Source organism: Anopheles funestus, chromosome 3RL (assembly GCF_943734845.2).
Source record: "Anopheles funestus chromosome 3RL, idAnoFuneDA-416_04, whole genome shotgun sequence".
NCBI classification, from domain to species: Eukaryota; Metazoa; Arthropoda; class Insecta; order Diptera; family Culicidae; genus Anopheles; species Anopheles funestus.
The window spans coordinates 78231972-78255012 of record NC_064599.1 but is presented as its reverse complement, the minus strand read 5'-3'; the positions used below and the strand labels follow the sequence as shown (position 1 = coordinate 78255012).

Sequence of the window (23041 nt, the reverse complement as noted above, 5' to 3'; positions counted from 1 at the left end):
ACTCCCTGGGACGCCTCCACCAACAACTATGCAGCGATTAGAAGTGTCTTAATGAAGCTAACGAAGAGCTGAGGCAAACTAATTTCGCAACAGGGGATCCAATCACAACTGAAATGCAGGTCAAGTTCCCATTCTATTCCGTCCATTTAATAGTTGGGGTGTTTAGATTGAATTGTAACGCTCAACTACTTGTTCCACCGGGAAGTTTCCTATTTTCATTACGAAATGGCATGCTGCTGATCATTAGCGAATGCTTGCAGTGGGCAGGTAGCTAGAATTGTTTGCTGTTAACCATATGATGTGTCTACTGATGCGACATGTCGCCGTCAACTTCCGATACGATCGTTCACTCCGTCACGTGTACGTATCTCGCTCGCGCGGCTGCCACAATCGCCGGCGGGAAACAGAATGTGCTTATCGTTTGTGTGTTTGTGTCTACCTATGTACGGTTCAGTCCATTCCAATCGTACCAGACACCGGAACACGCTACGCTGTTTGAAATTTTGAAAACACACAACAAAAAAAGACAACGTTACGGTCCCGGGTCCGCGATTCATCTGCGAAGCTGCACGATTGGCGCTTTTACACTGAAAGCCCATAAAACTACCTTAATCTGTAGTCCAAAAAACCGATTCCCCACTATGGCTAAGGGAAAGGTAAATTTCGCCAAATCTTAACCAGACCAACCAAAGCAGCCGAAAAAGAGCCGGGAAGAAAGTGCGTCCGGAGGAAACTCCGGTCGCCGAAATGTCGCTCTGTGGCGAAAGCGAAACATTGGGTGATTTTTTTTTTGTTGCGATATGATTGTAAAGTTGCGACTCGAAATACAAACAGTTCCGCACGACAAGTTGAAGCGGTGTGTTGTGATTTCAGTAGGGTGCACTTTCTGGTGCCTAACAGTGGTGTACTACCGAACGTTTTGGGCGATAACATTACTAAGTCGTCCAACGAAGTGCAATTATAAATGCAACTACGATTTGCTGTATTCCTGAAGCTTGGCGAACGCACGAGAAAAGGGTGAGTCAAAACGCAATTGTAATCCCATACAACAGTTTGCATTGTGTAAAAATTTGATTTCACTCTCGTGTGGGATACGTTGTTGACAGATCAATCATCGTATTACGATCGTTTTATTACGAGTGCATCCATTTTGATTGGTAAAAGTGCTAATTTTTGGCTTACATAAAGAGATTGAAAGTGATAATCATGCACGATTCAGTGATCGATTGCATCATTTGCAAAGTAATGTCGATCAAGTGCTTGGTCCAATAGATCGAGAGAAAAAATTGTGTGTCAAAATGAAGACATTTCACCGAACGATTACACATTAACATTAGAAAGAATTTAAAAGTAAAATTTGCTATTCCACGCTTTTCAAGAACCACCTGCCAAGCATGAGTTTAGTGAAGTGAGGCAATCAAGATACATACACTTCACGCTTTACGTTTTACTTCTTTTACAGTCCCGTCAACCAACAAAAAACGGTGGGTGCATTTTTAAAATACAAAGCAAATCATTCTGCATCAGCAACAAGTACGCCCTCCTGCTGGTAGTACACTACCGACCGCATAAAACGCATCGCATCGTAGCGTGACTACACCAGTCGGTGATACGACGTTCCGGCTAGAGTACTAAAACGTTGGTGAACTTTTTATAAGTTGTCGAAAATGGTTCAAAGTGACTGGTGCTGCCCAATGCTTACCCTGGTGGTATTGATTGGTGCGTACGTTCTTCACGGAGAAGGTAAACATAACCTACTTGAAGCTTGTGGAGCAGTGACGCCACCTGTTTCCAAGTTATTGGTACTGGTCGTGACAGTATTGGGCTTTCTTTCGCAGCCGGTGACAGTGACCTAAATGAGGTACGCATTGGATTCGGTACATCGTTCAGTGCACGGCGCGATGTACGGTTTCATCTCTACACAACGCTGAACCGGGCGGACGCTCATGTATTCTCGATCGACACGGTGGACACGTTGATGCGTTCGTTCTACAATTCTAGCCATCCCGTCAGGTTGGAGCGGAACAAATTTTAAGAATACGAGCAACTTTCTAATCAAAATCTTCCTACACCTGCAGAATAATTATTCACGGATGGTTTAACAATGCTACCTCGTTGGTGATACAGGGGATAAAGGATGCGTACCTAGATGCCGACAGTTACAACGTGATCGGTGTCGATTGGGGTGTTGGTGCCAGTGAATCCTATTTCCGTGCCGCCCAGTATACGATCGCGGTTGGTTTGGTGGTAGCGGATCTGGTCAATCAGCTCGTACGCTCGAACATGACCGACATAGGAAGACTTTACCTGGTCGGTCACAGTCTGGGTGCGCACATCGCAGGTAATGCGGGTCACTCGCTCAAAACGCAACAGCTCGCGGTGATCTATGGGCTCGATCCTGCGTCGATCAATTTCTTCCAGGATGAGCCAGACTCGCGCCTCAGCCCAGATGATGCTGCGTACGTGGAAGTTATTCATACCAACACACAGTTTTCCGGATACCCAGCCCCACTCGGACATGTGGATTTCTACATGAACTATGGCCGAAAGCAACCGGGTTGTAAAACCGACGTCTGTAGCCATGGACGCTCAACGGAGTACTTCATCGAATCGTTAACGAACGCAACCAAAGGGTTCTGGGGTGTTCGGTGTACCGATTACAATGAGATCCGTCAGCGGACGTGCTACAACATCAAGCAGCAAACACTGATGGGAGGTGAATTTTGGCAGAAAAACATTACCGCTGGAGTGTACACGGTCGAAACGTTGGCTGAATCACCGTATGCGATGGGTTACGTTCACTGAGTTAACGGGTAGGAAATGGCTCAGTTTAATCAATCTTATGTCACCTTAAGGTACAGTGATGAGAAGGCAAAAAATAAATAACAACAATAGAGTTGTGGAGGCCCAAAAATAAAGCACATAGAATGATAATGCAGTAATTCGGGGCTTATCTAGAGTACTACCGTACGGACATCAGCAGACAATTGATGACGATTCGTTAAAACCCTGCCAGTAATCCACGTATAATCCACACACCCATAGTAGACTTGGTCTAGACTCTGCAGGCAATTGAATGTGATGTCATCGTCAAGCATCTTATCGATCAGGCAATTCGGAAGTGATAGGAACTGTATTTTTGGGGGCGCTTTCTGATAATGATATTCACCTTATCGTTTCTATAAAAAGGAGGCTAGTAGCTATCTGCTCCCGTTAGTCGATTAGCTAGATTGCTGTGAACTCGAGGTGTAGCAAAATGCGTGTCCTCTTGGTATTGCTGAGTGTGCTGTACGTGAAGTTAGGTAATTAGTGCTATTACTTTCTATTACACAAGAAACGCGCAGTTACTAATCCCCAGTTTCGTATAATCAGCTTGCGCCGGTTCGCTATACTCTGGAGATAATGACAATCATGAATGGCATGTAGCGGCAGATGAAAATGGCAACATGAGACTGGTGTCGTACACCGTACCGTACCAGCTGGATGGAGAAAGGTCGAGAAAAGATTTTGTCCCGGAGCGTGATACACGCTTCTTGCTGTACACTGCATCGAATCCGGAAGTTCCACATATCCTTCGCAACGGTGATCTTGATTCCATCATCAATTCTCCCTTCAATCCAAACAATCCGACACGCATGATCATTCACGGTTGGCTCGGTACACAGAACTCCGAGATTAATCGTCTTACACGGTCAGCACTGTTCTTTACCGGCAACTATAACATAATCTACGTAGACTGGAGCGTCGGTTCGGTGGACGAGTTTTATCCGAACTCGCGACAGTTAGTGTACGCTGTAGCGGCCGCTGCCTCCAACATTTTGGACTACCTGGAGCGATACTTCTCGATCAACAAGCGTGATGTCGTTGTTGTGGGCCACAGTTTGGGAGCTCACGTTGCCGGTAACGTTGGAAAGTGGCAGTCGGGTGCGATCGGTACTATCATCGGGTTGGATCCAGCTTTGCCATTCTTTGCCGGAAATGCCCCAGACCGTATTATGGCATCGGATGCAGATTACGTGGAGATCATTCACACGAACGGTGGTGTGCTCGGCTTTATGGATCCGATCGGAGATGCGGACTTTTATCCTAACTTCGGACGTGTGCAACCGGGCTGTGGAGCAGATGTTGGAGGCAGTTGTGCCCATGCCAGGGCCGTACACTTTTACGTAGAATCAATTCTTTCCCGCCATGGATTCATTGGACAACAGTGTCAAGCGTTCCAAAACATACGGGATGGTATGTGCACGCAAACTGGAGTCTCATCCCGTATGGGCGGTGAGCCACCGAATGTGGACGGTGCGCCAACAGGCATTTTCTTCCTACAGACATCAAACAGCTTCCCATTTGCCGTGGGATGCTAGTTTAAGGGAGTGATAATAACGAAACGTTTGTTAAGAGCAGCATGTATGAAGCTGTTGTTTTTTTTTGTAGTCAGTAAGAAAATTGTTGTAAATTTTCCATTTTTCCATCATAAAGCGAATTAAAAAAGCGTGTATGATAATAGCCTTTTCGCACCGTACCAGTAATCATCGTATGCCGTTTATTTATCGATCGTGAGATAAAACAAACCGCTCATCTTCGCTTTGTACATATCGCTTAGATCACCGCCCATGACCGCCTGTGCACCGTCACACTTATTACTAACCGCGTCGGTTTCACAGCGCTTCCCAACGTACAGTGGTTCCCTACTTGCCAGCGATCGGCGGAAGTATTCCACCGCTTTATTATGACTGCAGGTGTTTATCAGACAGCCGGGTTGAGATCGTCCACCATTTGGGTAGAAATCCGCCTGCCCAAGTGCATCACTGTGTCCCAGTAGACCTTTGTTGGTGTGTATGACCTCAACGTACTCTGCATCGAACGCATCGACACGTTCCGATGGTTGATCTCCTGCGAAAAGAGGTCCAGCCGGATCGAGTGCAACCACGGCCGCTAGTTTGGGTTCGGTTTGGAACTGTTTACCCGTTAACCCAGCGATATGTGCCCCCAGGCTGTGACCAATGATGACAATCTGAGATGGATGCTGACCAGCCTGCAGCAGTATGTGTATCTGCTTCGCTATCACAGCAGCGACCGCACCCACACGTATCCGTGCTGCTATATAGTTTAAAGTGGAAGAACCAGCTGACCAGTCGATACCGATAACATTGTATGTACCTTTCGCCACATACGCTCTAGAAAGTGTACGAACCGCGTCCGATGTCCAGTCGCCGAGCCATCCGTGTACAAGCAGGCGCGTCGGATTGCGCGGATTGAATGTGGAGTTCTGCAACGCGGGCAAATCGTTAAATTTCAACTCCTCCCGGTCGTCCGGTTGGGTTCTTTGGGTCCACAGCATGAAACGAGTGGTAGATTCGGCATCGAAACGTTTGGTCCTTTCGGCCTGCTTCAGGCGATTTATTTCTTCCACGGTCAAACACTCAAACGCTTCGGTATTGCTCGGAATTGCAATACTCCCGGTATTGCACTGCGGCACATCCGAAACAACACTGGCAATCAGGAACGCTAGCAGTACGATCAACGAGCTCATGACGAGTTTGCAGTACTGTCGTCCTAGAGGGCTTTTAAAGTCTTTTCAACGCTTCCCTCTCGAGCCTTGATTTGAGCAGTGCTTTAAAAAGCGCATCATGCTTGATATACTTGTCAAACCAATTATCTCAAGTGGTGGTACTACATTTCCGTGTTTTAAATCCGACTAGACTGGAGTGGTTTGTTCATAGATTTTGTTGCATGTTTTGATGCCGCGGAATGCAGTATTAGATAAGAGTAAGCTTCTTTATCAATGATAGTGGATGTCGTATTTAAACGATGTTTGTAAGATATTAAATAATGGCACGTGTAGCTAGAAACTCCAACGTGCCGCAATTTATTGTGTTTTATACAAAACAACCGATCCCGATTTCAGATCAATCACGCGAAGATAACCTAGTTCTCACTCATTGGGGGATTAATAATTTAATTCTAAATAAATAAAACATTTTTCGTAACTGTTAACTCCAGACATGCAACTGGTTACAACTGATTATATTGCTAAAAGGCTGCAGGATTAGCAAATGACGCAAAACCCCTATCACGAATCTGTTGCTCCTCGACATAATTGAGCTGTAAAGGTAGATAAGAATGCATACATCGGCTTAAGATGAATGTCGTATGGACTAGGCAATTTGTTAACAAAATCGTACGATTAGCGAGATACGACTCAGACGATACTAATGCCAATTTCTTATCATCCCCCCATAAGAGTTATCGAAGACTGTGAAAGGTCCCCCAGTAGCTTGACCTTATGCCGCGATAAGATTAGCCATCTATGCACATTACTTTGCTTCTAGATCTTTTCTCACCGTTCGATTAGTAGGTGAGAGAAAAGACCGTGGGAAAATCATAATTTCGGTAGTCAGCATATAAAAGTAAGGGGTGTAATTTGCGAAGTTTCAGTACAAGGGAAGTAACTCACCCACAATGAAGGTATTAGCGGTATTTAGCTTGTGCCTGGCAATTGGTAAGTTGGCGATTTTCTTATTTCTGCTGCATTTGTATGAATAAAGCTCATTTGCGTTTTGTAGCCACTGCCCTTCCTTTGCATGAGGAAGTCGGCGAGGAACATATCCCAATTCCCAACGAGGAGCAGGGATTCGAGCAGAACTGGCAGCTTGTGCCGGATGGTGATGGCCGTTTGCATCTTGTGAACACTGATCCCTTCAATCTGGGTAGCCAGGATGAACCTGCGCCTTTGTTCAATGCTGATGCTGATACCATCTTCATGCTGTTCACCCGCAACAACCGTAATAGTGGACATCGTATCACTCCTGGCAATGCTGGCACTCTTGGACCGCATTGGAACGGAGGTCGTCAGACCCGTTTCATTATTCACGGTTGGAACAACAATGGAGGATCGGAAGTGAATGTTAATATCCGCAATGCTTATCTTGACCGGGCTGATCTCAACGTGATCGTTGTTGACTGGGGTGGTGGTGCGCAGAACCCGAACTATGTGACGTCCCGCAACCACATCACTGCTGTCGGTGCTGCCGTAGCTCGTTTCATCGATTTCTTGAACCAGAGCGGAGGCATGTCCTTCAACAACGTTTACGTTACTGGACACAGTCTCGGAGGTCATACTGCCGGTATTGTAGGCAAGCGTGTCACCCGTGGTCGTTTGAACACGGTTGTAGCGTTGGATCCTGCTCTCCCGCTTTTCTCCATCAACGATCCTGGAAACCGTGTTGCGTCAGGAGATGCCAACTACGTTGAGGTGATCCACACGAACGGAGGACTGCTCGGTTTCGATCTACCCATCGGTCAGGCTGATTTCTACCCCAACGGTGGTCGCAGCCAGCCTGGATGTGGTGTTGATTTGGCAGGTACCTGTGCTCATAGCCGTGCTCATCAATTCTTCGCCGAATCGGTGCGTCCGGCACAGAGTGGTTTCAACTCTGTCCGTTGCGCGAACTACGATCAGATCTTGAACAACAACTGCGTGTCGTCGGGAGCTAACGCTCGTATGGGTGGAGAGCCTTCCAACGTGGGTCGTGGCGTAAATGGAGTATACTTCCTCACCACCAATGCCCAGAGTCCGTTTGCACGTGGTTGAGAGGTGACAATGTGAAAATAAAAATTATTCGAAATACAGAAGCTGAAACAATTATTGGATGAATTTGATATTTAACGAATCAGTTTATAGCAATCTTTATCGAAACTCCTTTGGACTATCGAACCACACTGCAAACTTGAATGCGATTTATGGTTCCCCCAAAATTAACTGCAATTCGACGTTGTTAAGATAAGATTAGTAAGTGTGGGGTTGGTGTACTGCTTTTGTTCCGAAATACATGTATCTTTAATCAGGCAATTCCATGACATTTCGGATTGCCGCAGCCTTGTATAAAAAACGAACCCGTAAGCCATTGTCCTTTAGTCAGCGGGAAAGAACCAGCCCAAGATGAAGCTTTTCGCATTGCTGATCTTCTGCGTGGCGGCAGGTAAGTACGACTAAGGGTGCATTTGAAATGCGCCCACAAATAAAATTACTGCGAATAATGCATTAATTTGTTGTGATGCCTTTTTTTCGACAGCCACTGCTCTTCCTCTTGAAGAGATTGGCGAGGAACATATTCCGGAGCCTTACAAGAGAGTAGGCGAGGAACAAATTCCGGAGCCTTACAAGAGAGTAGGCGAGGAACAAATTCCGGAGCCTTACAAGAGAGTAGGCGAAGAACAAATTCCGGAGCCTTACAAGAGAGTAGGCGAGGAACAAATTCCGGAGCCTTACGAAGAGATCGGAGAGGAACATATTCCGGAGCCATACAAGAAGGTCGGCGAGGAACAAATTCCGGAGCCATACAAGAGAGTAGGTGAGGAACAAATTCCGGAGCCTTACAAGAGAGTAGGCGAAGAACAAATTCCGGAGCCATACAAGAGAGTAGGCGAGGAACAAATTCCGGAGCCATACAAGAGAGTAGGCGAGGAACAAATCCCGGAGCCATACAAGAGAGTAGGCGAGGAACAAATCCCGGAGCCATACAAGAGAGTAGGCGAGGAACAAATTCCGGAGCCTTACGAAGAGATCGGAGAGGAACATATTCCGGAGCCATACAAGAAGGTCGGCGAGGAACAAATTCCGGAGCCATACGAGGAGCAGGGATTCGAGCAGAACTGGCAGCTTGTGCCCGATGGTGATGGCCGTTTGCATCTTGTGAACACTGATCCTTTCAATCTGGGTAGCCAGGATGAACCTGCGCCTTTGTTCAATGCTGATGCTGATACCATCTTCATGCTGTTCACCCGCAACAACCGTAATAGTGGACATCGTATCACTCCTGGCAATGCTGGCACTCTTGGACCGCACTGGAACGGAGGTCGTCAGACCCGTTTCATTATTCACGGTTGGAACAACAATGGAGGATCGGAAGTGAATGTTAATATCCGCAATGCTTATCTTGACCGGGCTGATCTCAACGTGATCGTTGTTGACTGGGGTGGTGGTGCACAGAACCCGAACTATGTGACGTCCCGCAACCACATCACTGCTGTCGGTGCTGCCGTAGCTCGTTTCATCGATTTCTTGAACCAGAGCGGAGGCATGTCCTTCAACAACGTTTACGTTACTGGACACAGTCTCGGAGGTCATACTGCCGGTATTGTAGGCAAGCGTGTGACTCGTGGTCGTTTGAACACGGTTGTGGCGTTGGATCCTGCTCTCCCGCTTTTCTCCATCAACGATCCTGGAAACCGTGTGGCGTCAGGAGATGCCAACTACGTTGAGGTGATCCACACGAACGGAGGACTGCTCGGTTTCGATCTACCCATCGGTCAGGCTGATTTCTATCCCAACGGTGGTCGCAGCCAGCCTGGATGTGGTGTTGATTTGGCAGGTACCTGTGCTCATAGCCGTGCTCATCAATTCTTCGCCGAATCGGTGCGTCCGGCACAGAGTGGTTTCAACTCTGTCCGTTGCGCGAACTACGATCAGATCCTGAACAACAACTGCGTGTCGTCGGGAGCTAACGCTCGCATGGGCGGAGAGCCTTCCAACGTTGGTCGTGGCGTAAATGGAGTGTACTTCCTCACCACCAATGCCCAGAGTCCGTTTGCACAAGGTTAAGAAGTGATATTAGAATCCAATAAAGTCGAACATTTTTCCATTACTCCATGCTAACCGTTATTTGTATTGTTGTATCGCTTTGGACTCTCTTTGGGTTCTCTTCAGGGAAGAGATTAACCTAAACAGAGGCATCTCGATTCGTCGCATTAATGTTCGTTCTGATCATTTTGTTTCTAGCATTAAAAATTAATTACGCGTCCAAGTAAATTTAACCTAAAGCAGTTTCGTACTGCATTATTGTAACGTATCGTTTAGCTGTCTTCGCAGAACGATTAATAAACAACAACACTGGTTAGCATGTAGATCTTAAGTGATCATCAAGAAATTAAATACCCGTCTCATTAGATCGTTTGGAACTTTTGGAAATCGTGACAGACACTACAATATCCCTTATTAGAACAGAGAGAAGTACTCTTATTGTATTTTATCCGTAACATTCCTGAATTTATTTGGATTCCAATCGTATCGGATTTTCTGTCTAGCCTCTGGCAAATGGTGCAGCGTCGTTCGTGGTAAGGAAGTACACTCCAGTAACTCCACGTCCATAGTTCGATGGTTCGCCACCCATGACAGCATCTGGTCCGCTTGGAGTGCAATTTCCTTCGACAACTTCCTGTATACCAGTGCAACGTGTAGCGCGGAACGTTACCGTGCTAGTGATGGACTCGGCATAGAATGCTGGCGCACGGCCATGAGCACAGCCACCGGCGACATCTGTTCCACAACCCGGTTGCGTCCGTCCACCGTTCGGTGTGAAAGTCGCCTGTCCCATCGGTGTACTGCTACCCAACAATCCTCCATTGGTCATGATCATCTCGACATACCGGCCATCGGCTGGTGAAACGGCATCCGGTTGACCAAGAGAAAACAGCGGTCCAGCCGGGTCGAGTGCGATCACAGTGTTCACACGTCCGTTCTGTCCCTTACCTGCATTGCCAGCCACGTGCGCACCCAGACTGAACCCGATCACGTACATATTGTCCACAGAAGCACCGGCAGCAGCAAGCTGATCGATAAAGGAAGCCACAGCTGAACCGGCCGGTCCGACAGCGTTACGCGCTGCGATATAGTTCGGATTGACAGCTCCGGCACTCCAATCGACGCTGATCATGTTGTAGTCTCCGATGCTTAGATACCGGTCCCGGATGTTCGTGTTCATGCCATCGTTTCCGTTACTGTTCCAACCGTGGATGGTAAAACGCGTTGGGTGTGCCGGGTTGAAGTTGGAAGCTGCAATAGAACCGGGATTGCCAAACTCCAACACTTGCGCTGTCGTCGGGTTGGAACGGGTAAACAGCCGGAAAATTAAATCCTGTTCCGGATTGAAGTTTGGAACGATCGAGGATGAATCGTCGGGAAGATTGTAAGGATTGATATTGACAAGGTGTAGCCTTCCATCGCTGTCCGGCACCAAATGCCAATTTGACTGATCCACTGGTAGGGAAGCGACAAGCAGAAGCTGCGTCGCTAGTAGAACAAATGTACGACGGACCATTTTTGCACAATCTGGTATGGGTTACCACTGCATAGTGCTCAAAATGGGTTAACTCATTTTATAACCTACTCCTTACAGGGGGGTCAAGATATCACCAATATCTGGAGAGATTGTACTAACGGAGATAAACTTTGTTTGATGGGAATTTCCAACCATCTTACTGACGTCAGAATGATAGTTCAAATATGCTTTTGAAAGATTTAAAACCTGAAAACAAGCATATTACTGATGGGAGTAAGAAAATTATCGTCCAACAAATAATCATTATTATCGTTATTGATCCGGAAATCAACCACTGATCAGATCTTCATCGTGCGCCAGATCTTAGAGAAGATTGCGGAGCATATGATAGCATTGGTAGTGCAAAACTATAAGACGTAATTAGCCCTTTTGGAACAAATCCTAATTTACGCATTGGTGACGTACAGATAATGTGACGGCAAGTTTAAAGTCGTCCAAAACTTCGCTTATCATGGGTGAAAGGTCAACGCCGAAAACATTGATGTGGAGATACGGTATTCTAATGAATGAAATATACCAACATTAACTACTCCATAGATACTTATAATAAATTTGCAGTCTTTTGTTTATTGTACAAGAAATATCCCGTTGAAAAAGGTATCAGCTGTGACTAGCCTTGTGCAAATGGAGTGGCACCATTGGTGGACACGGTGAACATACCGTTGACACCGCGGCCCTGGTTCGATGGTTCACCGCCCATGTTCGCGGTACCGGTATTGGTACACTGTCCGGCCACAATCTCACCGTGGCTAGCGCAACGCGTCGAACGGAATCCAATGGTAGTTGAGACGGATTCTGCGTACAGTTCGTGAGCTCTCGAATGGGCACAGTTGCCAGACACGTCAATTCCACAACCGGGCTGGGAACGACCTCCGTTCGGGTAGAAGTTAGCATCCGACAGTGGCAGATCAAAACCAAGCAGACCAGCATTAGTAAAGATGGATTCCGTATACTGAGCATCTCGCGGCGCCATAACATCCGAATCGGACAGGGAGAAAAGTGGGCCTGCCGGATCCAAACCAATGATCGTGTTCAACTGACCGTTCTGCATTTTACCAGCATTACCAGCAGCATGAGCACCCAGGCTGTGGCCAATCAGGTAGATGTTGTTGCGGGACGTACCCGAGGCCGACACCAGTGTATTGACCATGCGCGAAACAATGTCTCCAACGGATGCAACCCGATTACGAGCGGCAATATAGTTAACCGTCTGGGCACCGACTCCCCAATCGACGGCAATCACGTTGAATTCTCCCACACCGAGATAGTTCTGGCGAATGTTTGCATGCAAACCGGACGTTTCGCCACCGTTCCATCCGTGGATGGTGAACCGAGTTGGGTGCGAGGCGATAAAGTTGGAGTTTTGTACCGAAGCCGGGTTGTTCCATTCCAGCACCTGACCATGGGCAGGATTGCGACGAGTGAATAGACGGAAAATTACGTCCGTCTCCGGGTTGAAGAGGGGCTCAACCACGTTATCATTCTCCGGAATGTCGTACGGATTGGTATTGATCAGTCGCAAGCGACCCGACTCGTCAGGAACCAGCTTCCAGCTGTCGGCAGTTGAGGCGAACGCTAAAAGAATGCTTATACGTTAACAAAATACGAATTCAACTACCGTGCGATGCGTTACCTCCGAAGAGCTGCACAGCCAGCAGAACGCAAATAATAATAGCTCCCTTTGCCATAGCCCTTTGCACCTGACCGATACTCAGATCAAACTAAATCAGCTAATCGATCGTACCTTTTATACCGATTTCCTAAAACTTATCTCGCAGTTTGGCAGTCACTAGCGTAGCCTTAATCGATAATCTAAAAGTACGTCACTTTCGATACGATTTCGGCTTGTACGTCAAACGGTACAGATGAACGTTTGTTACGTTTTAACATTGAACTGACCCCCAATGGCATGGGGAAGGATTTCTTCTTATCGCGCGAGTACTGTTTTGATTGCATGCGTGCGTTTGCAATCTATATCACGTGTTGCGAATGTCTCCAGATTTGAAACAAGCAATCTTAACAAAGAACACTAATCATAGACATTATTCTGCTGGAGGTTAGTAAAGACCAAAAATGCCGTGCAGAGTAGTGTCAAGGCTTCTATTTTTGGGTTCAAATGGATTATCAGACATGCATCGTCTCGCAAGGAAGCGATTTTAACTTCCTTTTGATTGTCCGACGCTGTTGATAGGGGCAACATACGCACCAGCCCTCGAATTTCCCACAATAAAACAATAAACACCTGCCCCCAGGTGCTTATCGAATATCCGCATGAATCGCGCGAACGGGAGCCGCTTCATGACAACCAATCGAAGAATGCTGCGATTTTGTTTGTCGCTGTCGAATAACAACCACAGCAGTAGCACTGCACCAGTTGTCCGTCCAATCCAATATCTCCGCTTCCAAATTCACAGTTCAATGAGGCGTACGTTTAGGTTCTCCAAATCACTAATCAGGGCATCTGGCAGATAAGGGACTCGTTTTGCGTCGAATAAGCTGTTAATCCAACGGTACCGAGGGTGCTATAAAACCACCTTCCAAAACTACGGATTGCTGTCAGTCAGATTAAACAGTCGACATCTGCTAACTGGTAGTGCCTGCAAGCAGGAGTGTTCGAAATGTACAGTACTGTTTTACTACTTGTCGGACTTGTGGCCGCTGGTAAGTACTGTGCGGGAGCGTCGTAGAAGGTCCAGATTGATACTAACCAATGTTTTCCACCGATACACAGGTCAAGCAGCTTCCCTGTCCGCTCCTGCTTCGAACCAATGGATGCTAATTCCAGACGGTAATGGACGGTTACATCTGGCCAACCTGAACCCGTACAACATTGACGAGACCGTACCGGAGCCTCTTTTCACCGCTGGTACTGATACGATCTTCCGGCTGTATACTCGCAGCAACCGTGACATGCCACAGGTCGTGCAGTTGAACAATGCCGATTCCTTGTCGGCATCGAACTTCAACACCGCTCACCCGACCCGCTTCATCATCCACGGATGGAACAACGATGGGTTCTCGGAGGTGAACATGATCTTGAAGGATGCCTGGTTGGATCGTGGAGACTTTAACGTGTTCACCGTCGACTGGGGAGTTGGCGCACAGACCATTAACTACCCGTTTGCTCGGGCACGTGTGTCAGCCGTCGGCAACGTAGTGTCTACGTTCATCAACTTCTTGCAGGCGAACACGGGCATCAGTTTCGCTAGCATCAGTATTGCGGGCCATAGTCTCGGTGCACACGCCGCTGGCAATGCTGGATTCTTCCAGTTCGGTCGCCTGAACACGATCTTCGGTATGGATCCGGCTCTGCCACTGTTTTCGCTGGACAGCAATGATCGATTGACGCTGAATGATGCACAGTACGTTGAGTCGATACACACCAATGCCGGTCTGCTTGGGTTCGATTTGCCTCTTGGACAGGCCTCCTTCTACCCGAATGGAGGACGCACCCAGCCTGGATGTGGCGTTGACATTGCCGGTGCTTGTGCGCACGGCCGTGCGTATGAATTCTTGGCCGAATCGATTGTATCCGGTGGATTCACCTCGGTTCGATGTGGCTCGTATGATGAGATTCTTACTGGAAACTGCTCTGTACAAGGCGCGAGCCGTCCGATGGGTGGTGAGCCGTCCAACTTTGGCACCGGAACTGAGGGTGTCTTCACGCTCTCTACTCGTGCCGCGGCTCCGTTCTCTCTTGGATAAACCCGTGTCCCTCTTTAGTGTATGTGTACATTTAAAAATAAATTTGGCTTATATTTAAGCTCCAATCATGACCAACGTTTGACGTCAGTATCAGATTTTCTTTATAACTCTGCTGCTGCTATCTCCTGCATACATGCCATACGTGGTTTATGGCTTTATTCCTGCGCAGTAGCAGTGTACCTTCTGGAAAAAAATTGCAATTAAGGATTAGATAGCATGTGGCGCTATCTTTGATTGGCACCGTATCTTAATCGATCGATAAGACCCCCACGAATGAAGAGGAATGTCCTATTCCTTTGACGCTTAAAAGAGTCCCGCGAAGGTTCGGACCAGTTTAGTCGTCGCAAACATGAAAGCAGCTTCGGTGGTACTCAGTATTTTCGGGCTAGTCGCCTTGGCCAGCGCTGCCCCTCTCGAGAGCAACCCATGGGCTTTGATACCGGATGGCAATGGCAGACTGCATCTGATTAACGTCCACCCGTACGATGTGCCCAAAGGTGACAATGAGGTCGAACCAATGTTCGACCCCGAGACCGACGTGGTGTTCCGTCTGTATACTCGTCGCAACCCGGTCCATCCGCAAGTGATTCGCTGGAACGATCAGGGTTCTGTGTCTGGCAGTAACTTCAATCCGGCCCATCCTACCCGTTTCCTAATCCACGGTTTCCTGGAGGGTGAGGATGCCAGTTTGCACTGGAGCATCAAGGATCACTTCATCCGCATCGGTGAGTTCAACATCGTAAACGTGGACTGGGGTGCAGGATCGCAGACTATCAACTACATTGCCGCCCGTAACCGCGTCGGAGCTGTCGGTGAAATCATCTCGCGCATGATCAACACCATCGTTTCCGCCTCTGGAGCATCCCGTGATAACATTAGCCTGATCGGACATAGCTTGGGTGCGCACGTTGCGTCAAACGCTGGAAAGCACCAGAACGGTCAGCTGGGCACGATCATCGGTTTGGATCCGGCTGGTCCGCTGTTCTCCGCCGGACAGGCCGATATCTTCGGTGCCAATGATGCGCAGTACACGGAAGCAATCTACACGAATGCTGGACTTCTTGGATTCGATCAGCCACTGGCGCATGCTAACTTCTACCCGAATGGCGGTCGCTCGCAGCCGGGATGCATTCTGGATATAGCTGGAATCTGTGCGCATAACCGCGTAAACGATTTCTATGCTGAGTCGGTTTCGTCATCGGTGGGCTTCCGATCGGTGCGCTGTGCCAATCATGGCGAGATCCTTTCTGGCGGATGTACCTCAAGCGGTCCGAATGCCAACATGGGTGGCGAACCGTCCAACCGTGGACGTGGTGTTTCGGGTGTTTACCATCTAAACACCAACTCCAACTCGCCTTTCGCGCAGGGTTAGGAGTAACCATTAAATTGGGAATAAATTTGCCAAATGCATTTTGTAAATAGTATCTAAACAAAAGTTGTAGCTGCTTCAGAAAGAAGGTCTTGGTCGGCCGGGTGGTGTATGTGATAAACTGAGCCGACCCACACGGCAGTGCTAGGGATCAAATCCCATCCGGACCGTCTCCCTGTAGCATGGACTGACTATCCTGCTACGTGGTAAAACAAGTCTTGATACGGCCAGGCCGTTCTAACCGAGCAAAAAAAAAGAAGGTCTTGTTTTATACGCGATATAAGTAAACGAAAATGTAACCGAGTATGCCCGGGATAAGGCAAAGCACAAGGAGGAAATGCCTTGTGAAAATTGTGCACTTCAGCCATTCATTACAGGCTGACTATACGGTTAAATGCCGTAATAATTAAATATAAATAAACGAAAATGTCTAACCTTGACGATGTCGCTCTGTCGAATCTGTACCGGGGGAGACTCTGGTCCAATTAATTTTCTTCGAGAACGATTAATTTCACTCATTTTCACGTGAACTTGCCTGCACGAAAGCACAAAATATTGCATACATTTAGGCTCTGTTGCAAGAAAGTTTGAACGCTGTTTTATATTTCAAACAATTTTACGCAGAACAGTGAAATTGAGTGTTGTTCAAACGGCACAAATTTAGTGCTTGTTTTATATGCACCTTTTAAATATTAGTTATTACGTTAGTGCATTGAAGCTATTTAGTATCTCTACTTCTGCTGTTTTTTGCAATTTAGAAAAAAAATAAACACACATTTTACTTAAAAAAAGACGCATAATAGCTCTAGGTATTAAGATTGACCACGTATCGTTCCGTTTTTGCTCACTGTCCAAACTGACAGTTGCGTGTTTGAAGTTAGCATTCATTCCTCAGGCAATTCATTCTCTGCATTCATTTGAAATCGAAACGCGTAACAGAGCGGATGTGCGTGCGTACACCTCGTACTACGAACAAAAGCTGCCGTAAACAGTTAAAACAGCGACCGGAGTTGCAGAATTTAGAAGTGTAATGATTTAGATGTGAACATAATTGTGTGTATTTTCATATCACTTTACCCAAACAATAAAACGCTTCGCATTGAAATAGTGCATTAAAGTGTGAGTGTAAATTAGTGCTAATTATAAAAATTAGATTGATTTCAAGTGTGATGTTCGGGAAAACGAGTGAAACAACGTGATTATTTCAATTTTGCACGCAGCAAAAGATCTGAGCAACAAACAAGAGTGCCGGTTCCTCGCTCGATGCCTACGGCGTCCTATTCGGCCGTCAAATCTTCCTGGCCGATGGTGTCGGTGTCGGTGTCGGTGTCTAACCATTTTATGCTTTCCACCCGAGTGTGTTCTCTTCCGGGTGTTGGCGCGCACAGGACATTTTAAAAACAGCGGAAGGAAGGAAACGTTTCCCGTCACATTCTTCCCAAACCGGCAACTATCTCTTTCTGTTTTCTGCACACCTTCTGTTCGTTATGTGTGTGCGTGTGCGCGGAAGAAACCCAGGATCCCCCGTTTTTCCGCGTTCTTCTCCCATACGCATAAGTGGCAATAGCGGGGGCTGATGGTGCACGTTGGATGAAATGCGACTTACCCACTGTCCCCATACCATTGCCAAGCGTCCTAACATAGCATTGGACCGTTTTGGGAGGGAGCAGTAAGCATTACACACGATGGAAGAAAAAAAATCGATAACAAGTTTTGCAAAACTTTAGGACGGTTTATCTTCCGTTTTTTTTTTCTTTCTTTCTTTCTCTATCCTTTTGCTGGTAACCTTTTTCATCAACATTTCACGGCAGCGTGCGTTTTTCCCCTTCAAAAGCAACTCGCGACGTATGTGATGTTGCAATCAAGGAAAAGAATGCGCACTCCTTCACTTCCTTCATGATTTTTTTTTATTTGCATTGTCAACCTACTTGACGGTTTGTGAATCGTTTTTTTGTATGCACAACTGAATTTCCATCAATGAAAAAGACTACGACAGCCGGGCGATTAGAGAAACGCTTCTGTTTGGCGCGTCGTTTGGAGTCGTTGTTGAGTGTTTTTTTGTCGTCGAATCCTTAACCGTTTTATGGTGTATTAAATGATGCAGGCATTGTATTGATGTTTCGCTTGGACAGCTATCAAGGCTCCTAGCAGATAACAGGATTAGAAAATTGATGTTTTGGTGGGAAAAGTTAGCTTGCTTTAAATTCAATATTTTCTACATGGTTTTTTTAACATTTCAAACAAAGTTATGTCATTATATTAAAAAATTAGTGACATTTTTATTAAAGAAGAAAAAATCCGATCAAATAAATTTCGATGCAGCTTGACCTTCGATTAGTCTTGCAACACCGTTCACACTAATTTACAACCAACAGCTAACGATCATAATAGCGTATGTCTCGCCAGTAACGCCGCACACTTTTCGAACGTTATTTTACATTTCCTCGTTAATTAACACTAATCGAATCTAATGATAAGTAAGTTCTGTCTAGCATAGGCTTTTCCTTTTTAAACCCCCCGCCCTGTTGCTTACGCTGACAATATGCGCTCCAGTCGAGTAGATAAATTGTACGCTCCATTCTTTCATCGGTAATTAGTGCTTATGATACGCCGGAAGCATGCCACACAAAAGCGACAAAGCCGCAGCATAATGTCCTTTTTCTTAAATTTCTCTCTCTCTCCCAATCTCAGTAAAAAGAGGAATCTTAGTAAAGGAAAAGTTGTTTTCCTTACAAAAGCATTATCCTACTTTTAAAGCGAACCAACGCAACCGTGCAAAGTTGGTCCTTTGAAGATGATGAAACCATATCCTGGGTTAAATTGTTACGATAACAAACACAAAGAAACGAAGGAAAGTAGCTAACTAAAAGCAGATGGGGAAGTTGTACTTCAAATTTTGGCATATCCTTGCTAAAGCAGCAGCTGGTGTGGCTGCTTCCGTTTCCCGAACGTATCCCCGCCCCCCACAAAAATCGTTCGTCCTTTCACAGTAGGCACTACCACATGGACTTTGCCATGGAAACCGATACAACGTAGCAACGCTCAACATACCTAGTAGCCACCCTCACGCAAACAAATACGGTACGGTTTTCACTGTAGGGCTGCTGTATTTGGAGCCAGGATGGCTGGGACGGTTGGGTGTTCTTTCTTCTTTTTTCGTTATTGTTGCACAAACGAAGGACGAATGGATCAGAACGAATCCTGCGCTCCAATCCGGACGCACGGATGTCGTCATCGGGATAAAGCTGGCGCGTCTGTATTGGTGTTGGCCTTCGATCTTTGTACTAGCCAGCAAGGATGCTCTAGCGGCAACGGCATAAACCAAGCTAGGGGCCTAACATAAACATAGCATTACTCACCCAAAACCCACCTCGCCTTAGGGGCGAGCAGCAAGCGAGAGAGGAAGAGAGATCATAGGAGGAGGCGTGAGTGAAAACGAGAGAGCAAAACACGTTCATCTGCGGTTGCTTTGGAGCAATGAGGTGTGGGGTTTCGGTAGGCGGGGGGACAAAGGAAAATCGGGAAAAAGCTGGTAGTCTCCTTTCGCCCCGGCAACAGCACCACAGTGGTGAGTCATAAATTAAACTCGCAATAACTTCTCTTCTGTTTCCCTCTTTCCCATTACCCGCGTCGGACAGGACGTTTCGATTTTTCGGTGAAGGATTTTCCCATTCCGTGTTGAGGTTAAAAAAACCGGGAAACTGGACATCGAAGCCTCTTGATCTTTTTTTTGCCTGTGTGTGTGTACTCTCGGTCAGAGTGTTGTGATGTTGTGATGAATATTTACATTGAGTGAAAATAATGTTCGATTGTTTGCGAGAAGCATAGTGTCCGATAGTTCAAGTTGATTACGTTTCTGTGTGTGTTTTTATTTGTGAAAACCCAATAGGGTGAGCAAGGTGTTAATTAAGCTTACAGTGGAAAGAATGTTTTACCGATGAATTCCCCAATCGAGTAAAGTGTGCATACGAAAACGGTGTCTGAAGTGAAAATTTAATCCGATTGAGTTTTTATGTGCGTGTGCGTGTTGAAGAAAATATTTGGAAAATAGTGTTACACATATAAAAGTGTGTTTATAGTTGCAGAAAATATTTGTTCTTAGTTAAAACACACTGCAAAACGGGAGGAAAATTAAGGATTAATCACCGAGAGCAAAACATTGGATTTTATTCGACACGTTATCAGACATCGAAGCATTTCGATTCAATTTCTACTTCAGAGGTGAGTGCCAATTCAAAAACCCACAGCAACCATCCGGATGATTGACGTTTTGTAGCATTTGTTTCAATCTGCCTACTTTTTGCTTCACACGGTTCTTCCACACCATTTTACTTCGAGATTTACCTTTTTCTTCACCGACAATTGCATTGCAATTATTTCATCTTCGCGCTATACACAAACTGGCCACCTTTTCTGCTTTAGAAATCAAAGAACAAGAAACGAAGGATCAAAGAAAATAACAAAAACCCTCGAATTGTATCTCACTCAATGAGCACAGCTACAAATTGAATGGTAATAATCGCTCCGATGTTATTGCTGCTGGTGCCCCCGACCCGGGATAAGCGCATACAGTGCGTATCAAATCCGTTTCCGGCTTTTCCTTTGCCCAAAAAGAAACATGTAAGTTCACAATTGTATCCCGCGCGTTTTGTGTAGCTCGAGATCGAGATCAGCGAGAACATTTTCCTTCAAGAGGTTTGCATTTCTATTCATTCTTTCCGTTTGGCCATTTCCCCATTTTTTCGATATAATGGTCGTCGTAATGTGGGCAAAGATAATTTGCACAACTCATTAAACACACATTACTTTGTTCGGGGAGTGTGGATCTTCGATGCTTGCGGCACAAATCCCCCGAGGCTTTTGTGGGTTCGAGAATCTGTTGAGGTACATAAAAATGGCTCACAAAAACGAAATTCAATTTCGCACCAGATGGCAAACCTTGAAGACCTGGTTTCGTTTGGATTGTTATTTTTTGGTACCTAACGTTCCAACCAAAAGTTCTGAACAGAAATGAAAAAAACAATACAAAATTCGCAGTGGCAATATTATTTCTTCCTTCGTTCGTCTCGCGCATGTCGTTTGTTTATTTGCAGAGTTGTTACCATTTTTTTCCTCCCAAAAATTCTACTGTTTATTACATCTTTATTTGTACAGTCTTCTAACAAGAACACACCCATCATCATTATCGATTTGCCCAAAAATGGGATTGCCAAAGAAAAGGGAAAAATATTGGCACACTTTTATTTCTTTTCCTCTAGCAAACAAATGTGGGGAAATTGGGGAAATATTCTTTGCAAAAAAAGAGGAAAAACGAACTACTATGTGTTAGCTGTCATCAACAGTTTGCCATTGTTTTGAGTTCTAGCGGAAATTCATCGATGTTGGAGTATTACCGTTGGGTAAGGAAGCAAAATAAAACACAGACATGGTAGTTCACCTAATTGAAGGGAAACTTTTCCTGATTGCCAATCATTTTCCTTGTGGTACTATCAATTGGGTCAGTTTAGGTATTGGACTCTTTTTTTTGTGGCCCATTTGGCAATGTGTCAGGAATTCGGTTCTGTTTCGTAACAAACTCTACCAACCATTTGAAGCACCAGCATAAATGTTCGTTTTTGTTTGTGCGTGTTATATAGATAGGAATGCATTTTAATTGCAGGATGCTGTTACCGCTTTACCTTTTCCTGTGTAAGGTGTCAATTAAACCCAACCTTTGAAGCTCTTAGACGAGCGTTCCCGGATTGCATTTCCAGAAAAAAGGGGTCTTATTGCTACGCTTTTGCACCGTTGAAGATTTCTTATCTTTTCTACAACTTTTTGTTTCCCTTCCCAGTGAGGAATAATTAGTTTTCCTTTTTTTCGAAATTCCCCTTTGCTAGAAAGTGGCGCACGCAAACGCGCAACTGGAGTTGAAGCACTTGGATGTTAAAATGTAAACGAAAAGAAGCTTCGTTATATACTGGCAATACAAAAGCAAAACGATCGCGTTATCGCCCATCGGGGGGTGAAATAATACGGTAAAAACTTATTCCCCATATTCTTTCTTTACGTCTGCGAAAACATTAAAACAATCTTTATCACGCAGCGGAAAGAAACTGGTTCTGGACGAATTCTCCCGATGCAAAAACAGGGAAGCGAACGGAAAGAAAAGTAGAAGCGCTTTAAAGGTCTTTTCGGAACAACCCCGGAACAAGAGAGGTGTAGGTAATGTCGAAAAAGCACTAGAAACGAAAGCTGGAGAAAAACCCCTCCTAAAAGTACTAAGCAATCTTCAACAAGTCTCAAAGTTAATGATTTGCTTTCTGCTTCTTGCTACACGCGTCTTAAAAGGAGTCTAAGAAATGAACGCATTTTTTGTTGTTAGTTTTGTGTTTTCTCCGATGCGTTTGTTTTGATGAGTTGTAATCGGTGAGCTACCTTTAGAGTTCTACAGCAAAAAATGAAGTAAAAATGCTTCATCATAAGTCAGTTCACCGAAAGCGGTTGTTTGTTTCCTTTTGCAATAATCTAATACCTTAATCAGACGCTTCGCTTCTCCCTATTTTTTGTGCATTCCATTTTAATTTCCCTATCTATGCTGTGCTCCCATTTGGCTTTGTGGGGGGAAGCAGCCCAGCATTGAAGGCTAACCGAACAACATACACAACATGACTCATCTTAGGTTCTCGGTTCGCTGGTTCTTGCTACAATGCTGACGAAGATGATGATGATGGTGAAATGCTAGAGAGAAGGAGGTAAAAAAACGGGAACTGAATAGTAACGAAAGGGTTTCCAAGCTGTCCATTCTGGCGCGTGAGCCCTTTTTGCGGTTCCTATGGCATAAAGCTTCATCATCATATCGTGTATTATT

At 45.8% G+C, this 23041-nt stretch overlaps 8 protein-coding genes across 10 annotated transcripts in view; 6 read left to right on the top strand and 2 right to left on the bottom strand.

The window, feature by feature from the left end:
* Positions 1 to 51: 51 nt before the first annotated feature.
* Positions 52 to 2942, top strand: LOC125770793 (pancreatic lipase-related protein 2-like). Its single transcript, XM_049440784.1, has 4 exons — positions 52 to 1017; positions 1463 to 1743; positions 1839 to 2013; positions 2079 to 2942. Exons 2-4 carry the CDS (start codon positions 1668 to 1670, stop codon positions 2803 to 2805), a joined length of 978 nt encoding a protein of 325 aa, XP_049296741.1. The 5' UTR covers positions 52 to 1017; positions 1463 to 1667; the 3' UTR covers positions 2806 to 2942.
* Positions 2943 to 3051: 109 nt separating this feature from the next.
* Positions 3052 to 4417, top strand: LOC125770788 (pancreatic lipase-related protein 2-like). The gene is made up of 2 exons (XM_049440776.1): positions 3052 to 3302; positions 3373 to 4417. The coding sequence occupies exons 1-2, from the start codon at positions 3257 to 3259 to the stop codon at positions 4359 to 4361; spliced, it is 1035 nt and encodes a 344-aa protein (XP_049296733.1). The 5' UTR covers positions 3052 to 3256; the 3' UTR covers positions 4362 to 4417.
* Positions 4418 to 4517: 100 nt separating this feature from the next.
* Positions 4518 to 5613, bottom strand: LOC125770791 (lipase member H-like). Its single transcript, XM_049440782.1, has one exon. It carries the CDS (start codon positions 5528 to 5530, stop codon positions 4541 to 4543), a length of 990 nt encoding a protein of 329 aa, XP_049296739.1. The 5' UTR covers positions 5531 to 5613; the 3' UTR covers positions 4518 to 4540.
* Positions 5614 to 6351: 738 nt separating this feature from the next.
* On the top strand, positions 6352 to 7672 carry LOC125770787 (pancreatic triacylglycerol lipase-like). Its single transcript, XM_049440775.1, has 2 exons — positions 6352 to 6499; positions 6564 to 7672. Exons 1-2 carry the CDS (start codon positions 6460 to 6462, stop codon positions 7589 to 7591), a joined length of 1068 nt encoding a protein of 355 aa, XP_049296732.1. The 5' UTR covers positions 6352 to 6459; the 3' UTR covers positions 7592 to 7672.
* A 252-nt stretch (positions 7673 to 7924) lies between these two features.
* On the top strand, positions 7925 to 14901 carry LOC125769567 (uncharacterized). The gene is made up of 4 exons (XM_049438299.1): positions 7925 to 7979; positions 8073 to 8203; positions 8312 to 9596; positions 13849 to 14901. Exons 1-4 carry the CDS (start codon positions 7940 to 7942, stop codon positions 14820 to 14822), a joined length of 2430 nt encoding a protein of 809 aa, XP_049294256.1. The 5' UTR covers positions 7925 to 7939; the 3' UTR covers positions 14823 to 14901.
* Positions 9659 to 13418, bottom strand: LOC125770795 (uncharacterized). Its single transcript, XM_049440786.1, has 3 exons — positions 12751 to 13418; positions 11733 to 12692; positions 9659 to 11068 (listed from the first exon to the last, which is right to left on the bottom strand). The coding sequence occupies exons 1-3, from the start codon at positions 12803 to 12805 to the stop codon at positions 10080 to 10082; spliced, it is 2004 nt and encodes a 667-aa protein (XP_049296743.1). The 5' UTR covers positions 12806 to 13418; the 3' UTR covers positions 9659 to 10079.
* A 232-nt stretch (positions 14902 to 15133) lies between the features above and the next one.
* Positions 15134 to 16445, top strand: LOC125770789 (pancreatic triacylglycerol lipase-like). The gene has a single exon (XM_049440777.1). The coding sequence runs from the start codon at positions 15172 to 15174 to the stop codon at positions 16192 to 16194; it is 1023 nt and encodes a 340-aa protein (XP_049296734.1). The 5' UTR covers positions 15134 to 15171; the 3' UTR covers positions 16195 to 16445.
* Positions 16446 to 17084: 639 nt separating this feature from the next.
* LOC125770887 (protein unzipped-like) overlaps positions 17085 to 23041 on the top strand; it is a 57338-nt gene continuing 51381 nt past the window's right edge. Inside the window, exons 1-2 of one of the 3 annotated variants that reach the window (XM_049440939.1) lie at positions 17085 to 17218; positions 19830 to 20412. The gene's annotated coding sequence lies outside the window, so the exon portion shown is untranslated. Of the gene's footprint in view, positions 17311 to 19829; positions 20413 to 23041 lie in introns of those variants that run through there. The other 2 variants (XM_049440938.1, XM_049440941.1) reach the window with 2 other exon arrangements.

What these genes read in the sequence shown, in the direction of transcription:
- LOC125770793 (XM_049440784.1), top strand. Translation starts at nt 1,668, where the DNA reads ATGGTTCAAAGTGACTGGTGCTGCCCAATGCTTACCCTGGTGGTATTG. An exon ending in GTACGTTCTTCACGGAGAAG is followed by an intron (nt 1,744 to 1,838) that starts GTAAACATAACC and finishes TTTCTTTCGCAG; the next exon opens with CCGGTGACAGTGACCTAAAT. An exon ending in AATTCTAGCCATCCCGTCAG is followed by an intron (nt 2,014 to 2,078) that starts GTTGGAGCGGAA and finishes CTACACCTGCAG; the next exon opens with AATAATTATTCACGGATGGT.
- LOC125770788 (XM_049440776.1), top strand. Translation starts at nt 3,257, where the DNA reads ATGCGTGTCCTCTTGGTATTGCTGAGTGTGCTGTACGTGAAGTTAG. An exon ending in TGTGCTGTACGTGAAGTTAG is followed by an intron (nt 3,303 to 3,372) that starts GTAATTAGTGCT and finishes TCGTATAATCAG; the next exon opens with CTTGCGCCGGTTCGCTATAC.
- LOC125770791 (XM_049440782.1), bottom strand. Translation starts at nt 5,530, where the DNA reads ATGAGCTCGTTGATCGTACTGCTAGCGTTCCTGATTGCCAGTGTTGTT.
- LOC125770787 (XM_049440775.1), top strand. Translation starts at nt 6,460, where the DNA reads ATGAAGGTATTAGCGGTATTTAGCTTGTGCCTGGCAATTG. An exon ending in TAGCTTGTGCCTGGCAATTG is followed by an intron (nt 6,500 to 6,563) that starts GTAAGTTGGCGA and finishes TGCGTTTTGTAG; the next exon opens with CCACTGCCCTTCCTTTGCAT.
- LOC125769567 (XM_049438299.1), top strand. Translation starts at nt 7,940, where the DNA reads ATGAAGCTTTTCGCATTGCTGATCTTCTGCGTGGCGGCAG. An exon ending in TTCCGGAGCCTTACAAGAGA is followed by an intron (nt 8,204 to 8,311) that starts GTAGGCGAAGAA and finishes CCATACAAGAAG; the next exon opens with GTCGGCGAGGAACAAATTCC. An exon ending in CCAGAGTCCGTTTGCACAAG is followed by an intron (nt 9,597 to 13,848) that starts GTTAAGAAGTGA and finishes ACCGATACACAG; the next exon opens with GTCAAGCAGCTTCCCTGTCC.
- LOC125770795 (XM_049440786.1), bottom strand. Translation starts at nt 12,805, where the DNA reads ATGGCAAAGGGAGCTATTATTATTTGCGTTCTGCTGGCTGTGCAGCTC. An exon ending in GGCTGTGCAGCTCTTCGGAG is followed by an intron (nt 12,693 to 12,750) that starts GTAACGCATCGC and finishes GCATTCTTTTAG; the next exon opens with CGTTCGCCTCAACTGCCGAC. An exon ending in TGCCACTCCATTTGCACAAG is followed by an intron (nt 11,069 to 11,732) that starts GCTAGTCACAGC and finishes TTGTTCTACTAG; the next exon opens with CGACGCAGCTTCTGCTTGTC.
- LOC125770789 (XM_049440777.1), top strand. Translation starts at nt 15,172, where the DNA reads ATGAAAGCAGCTTCGGTGGTACTCAGTATTTTCGGGCTAGTCGCCTTG.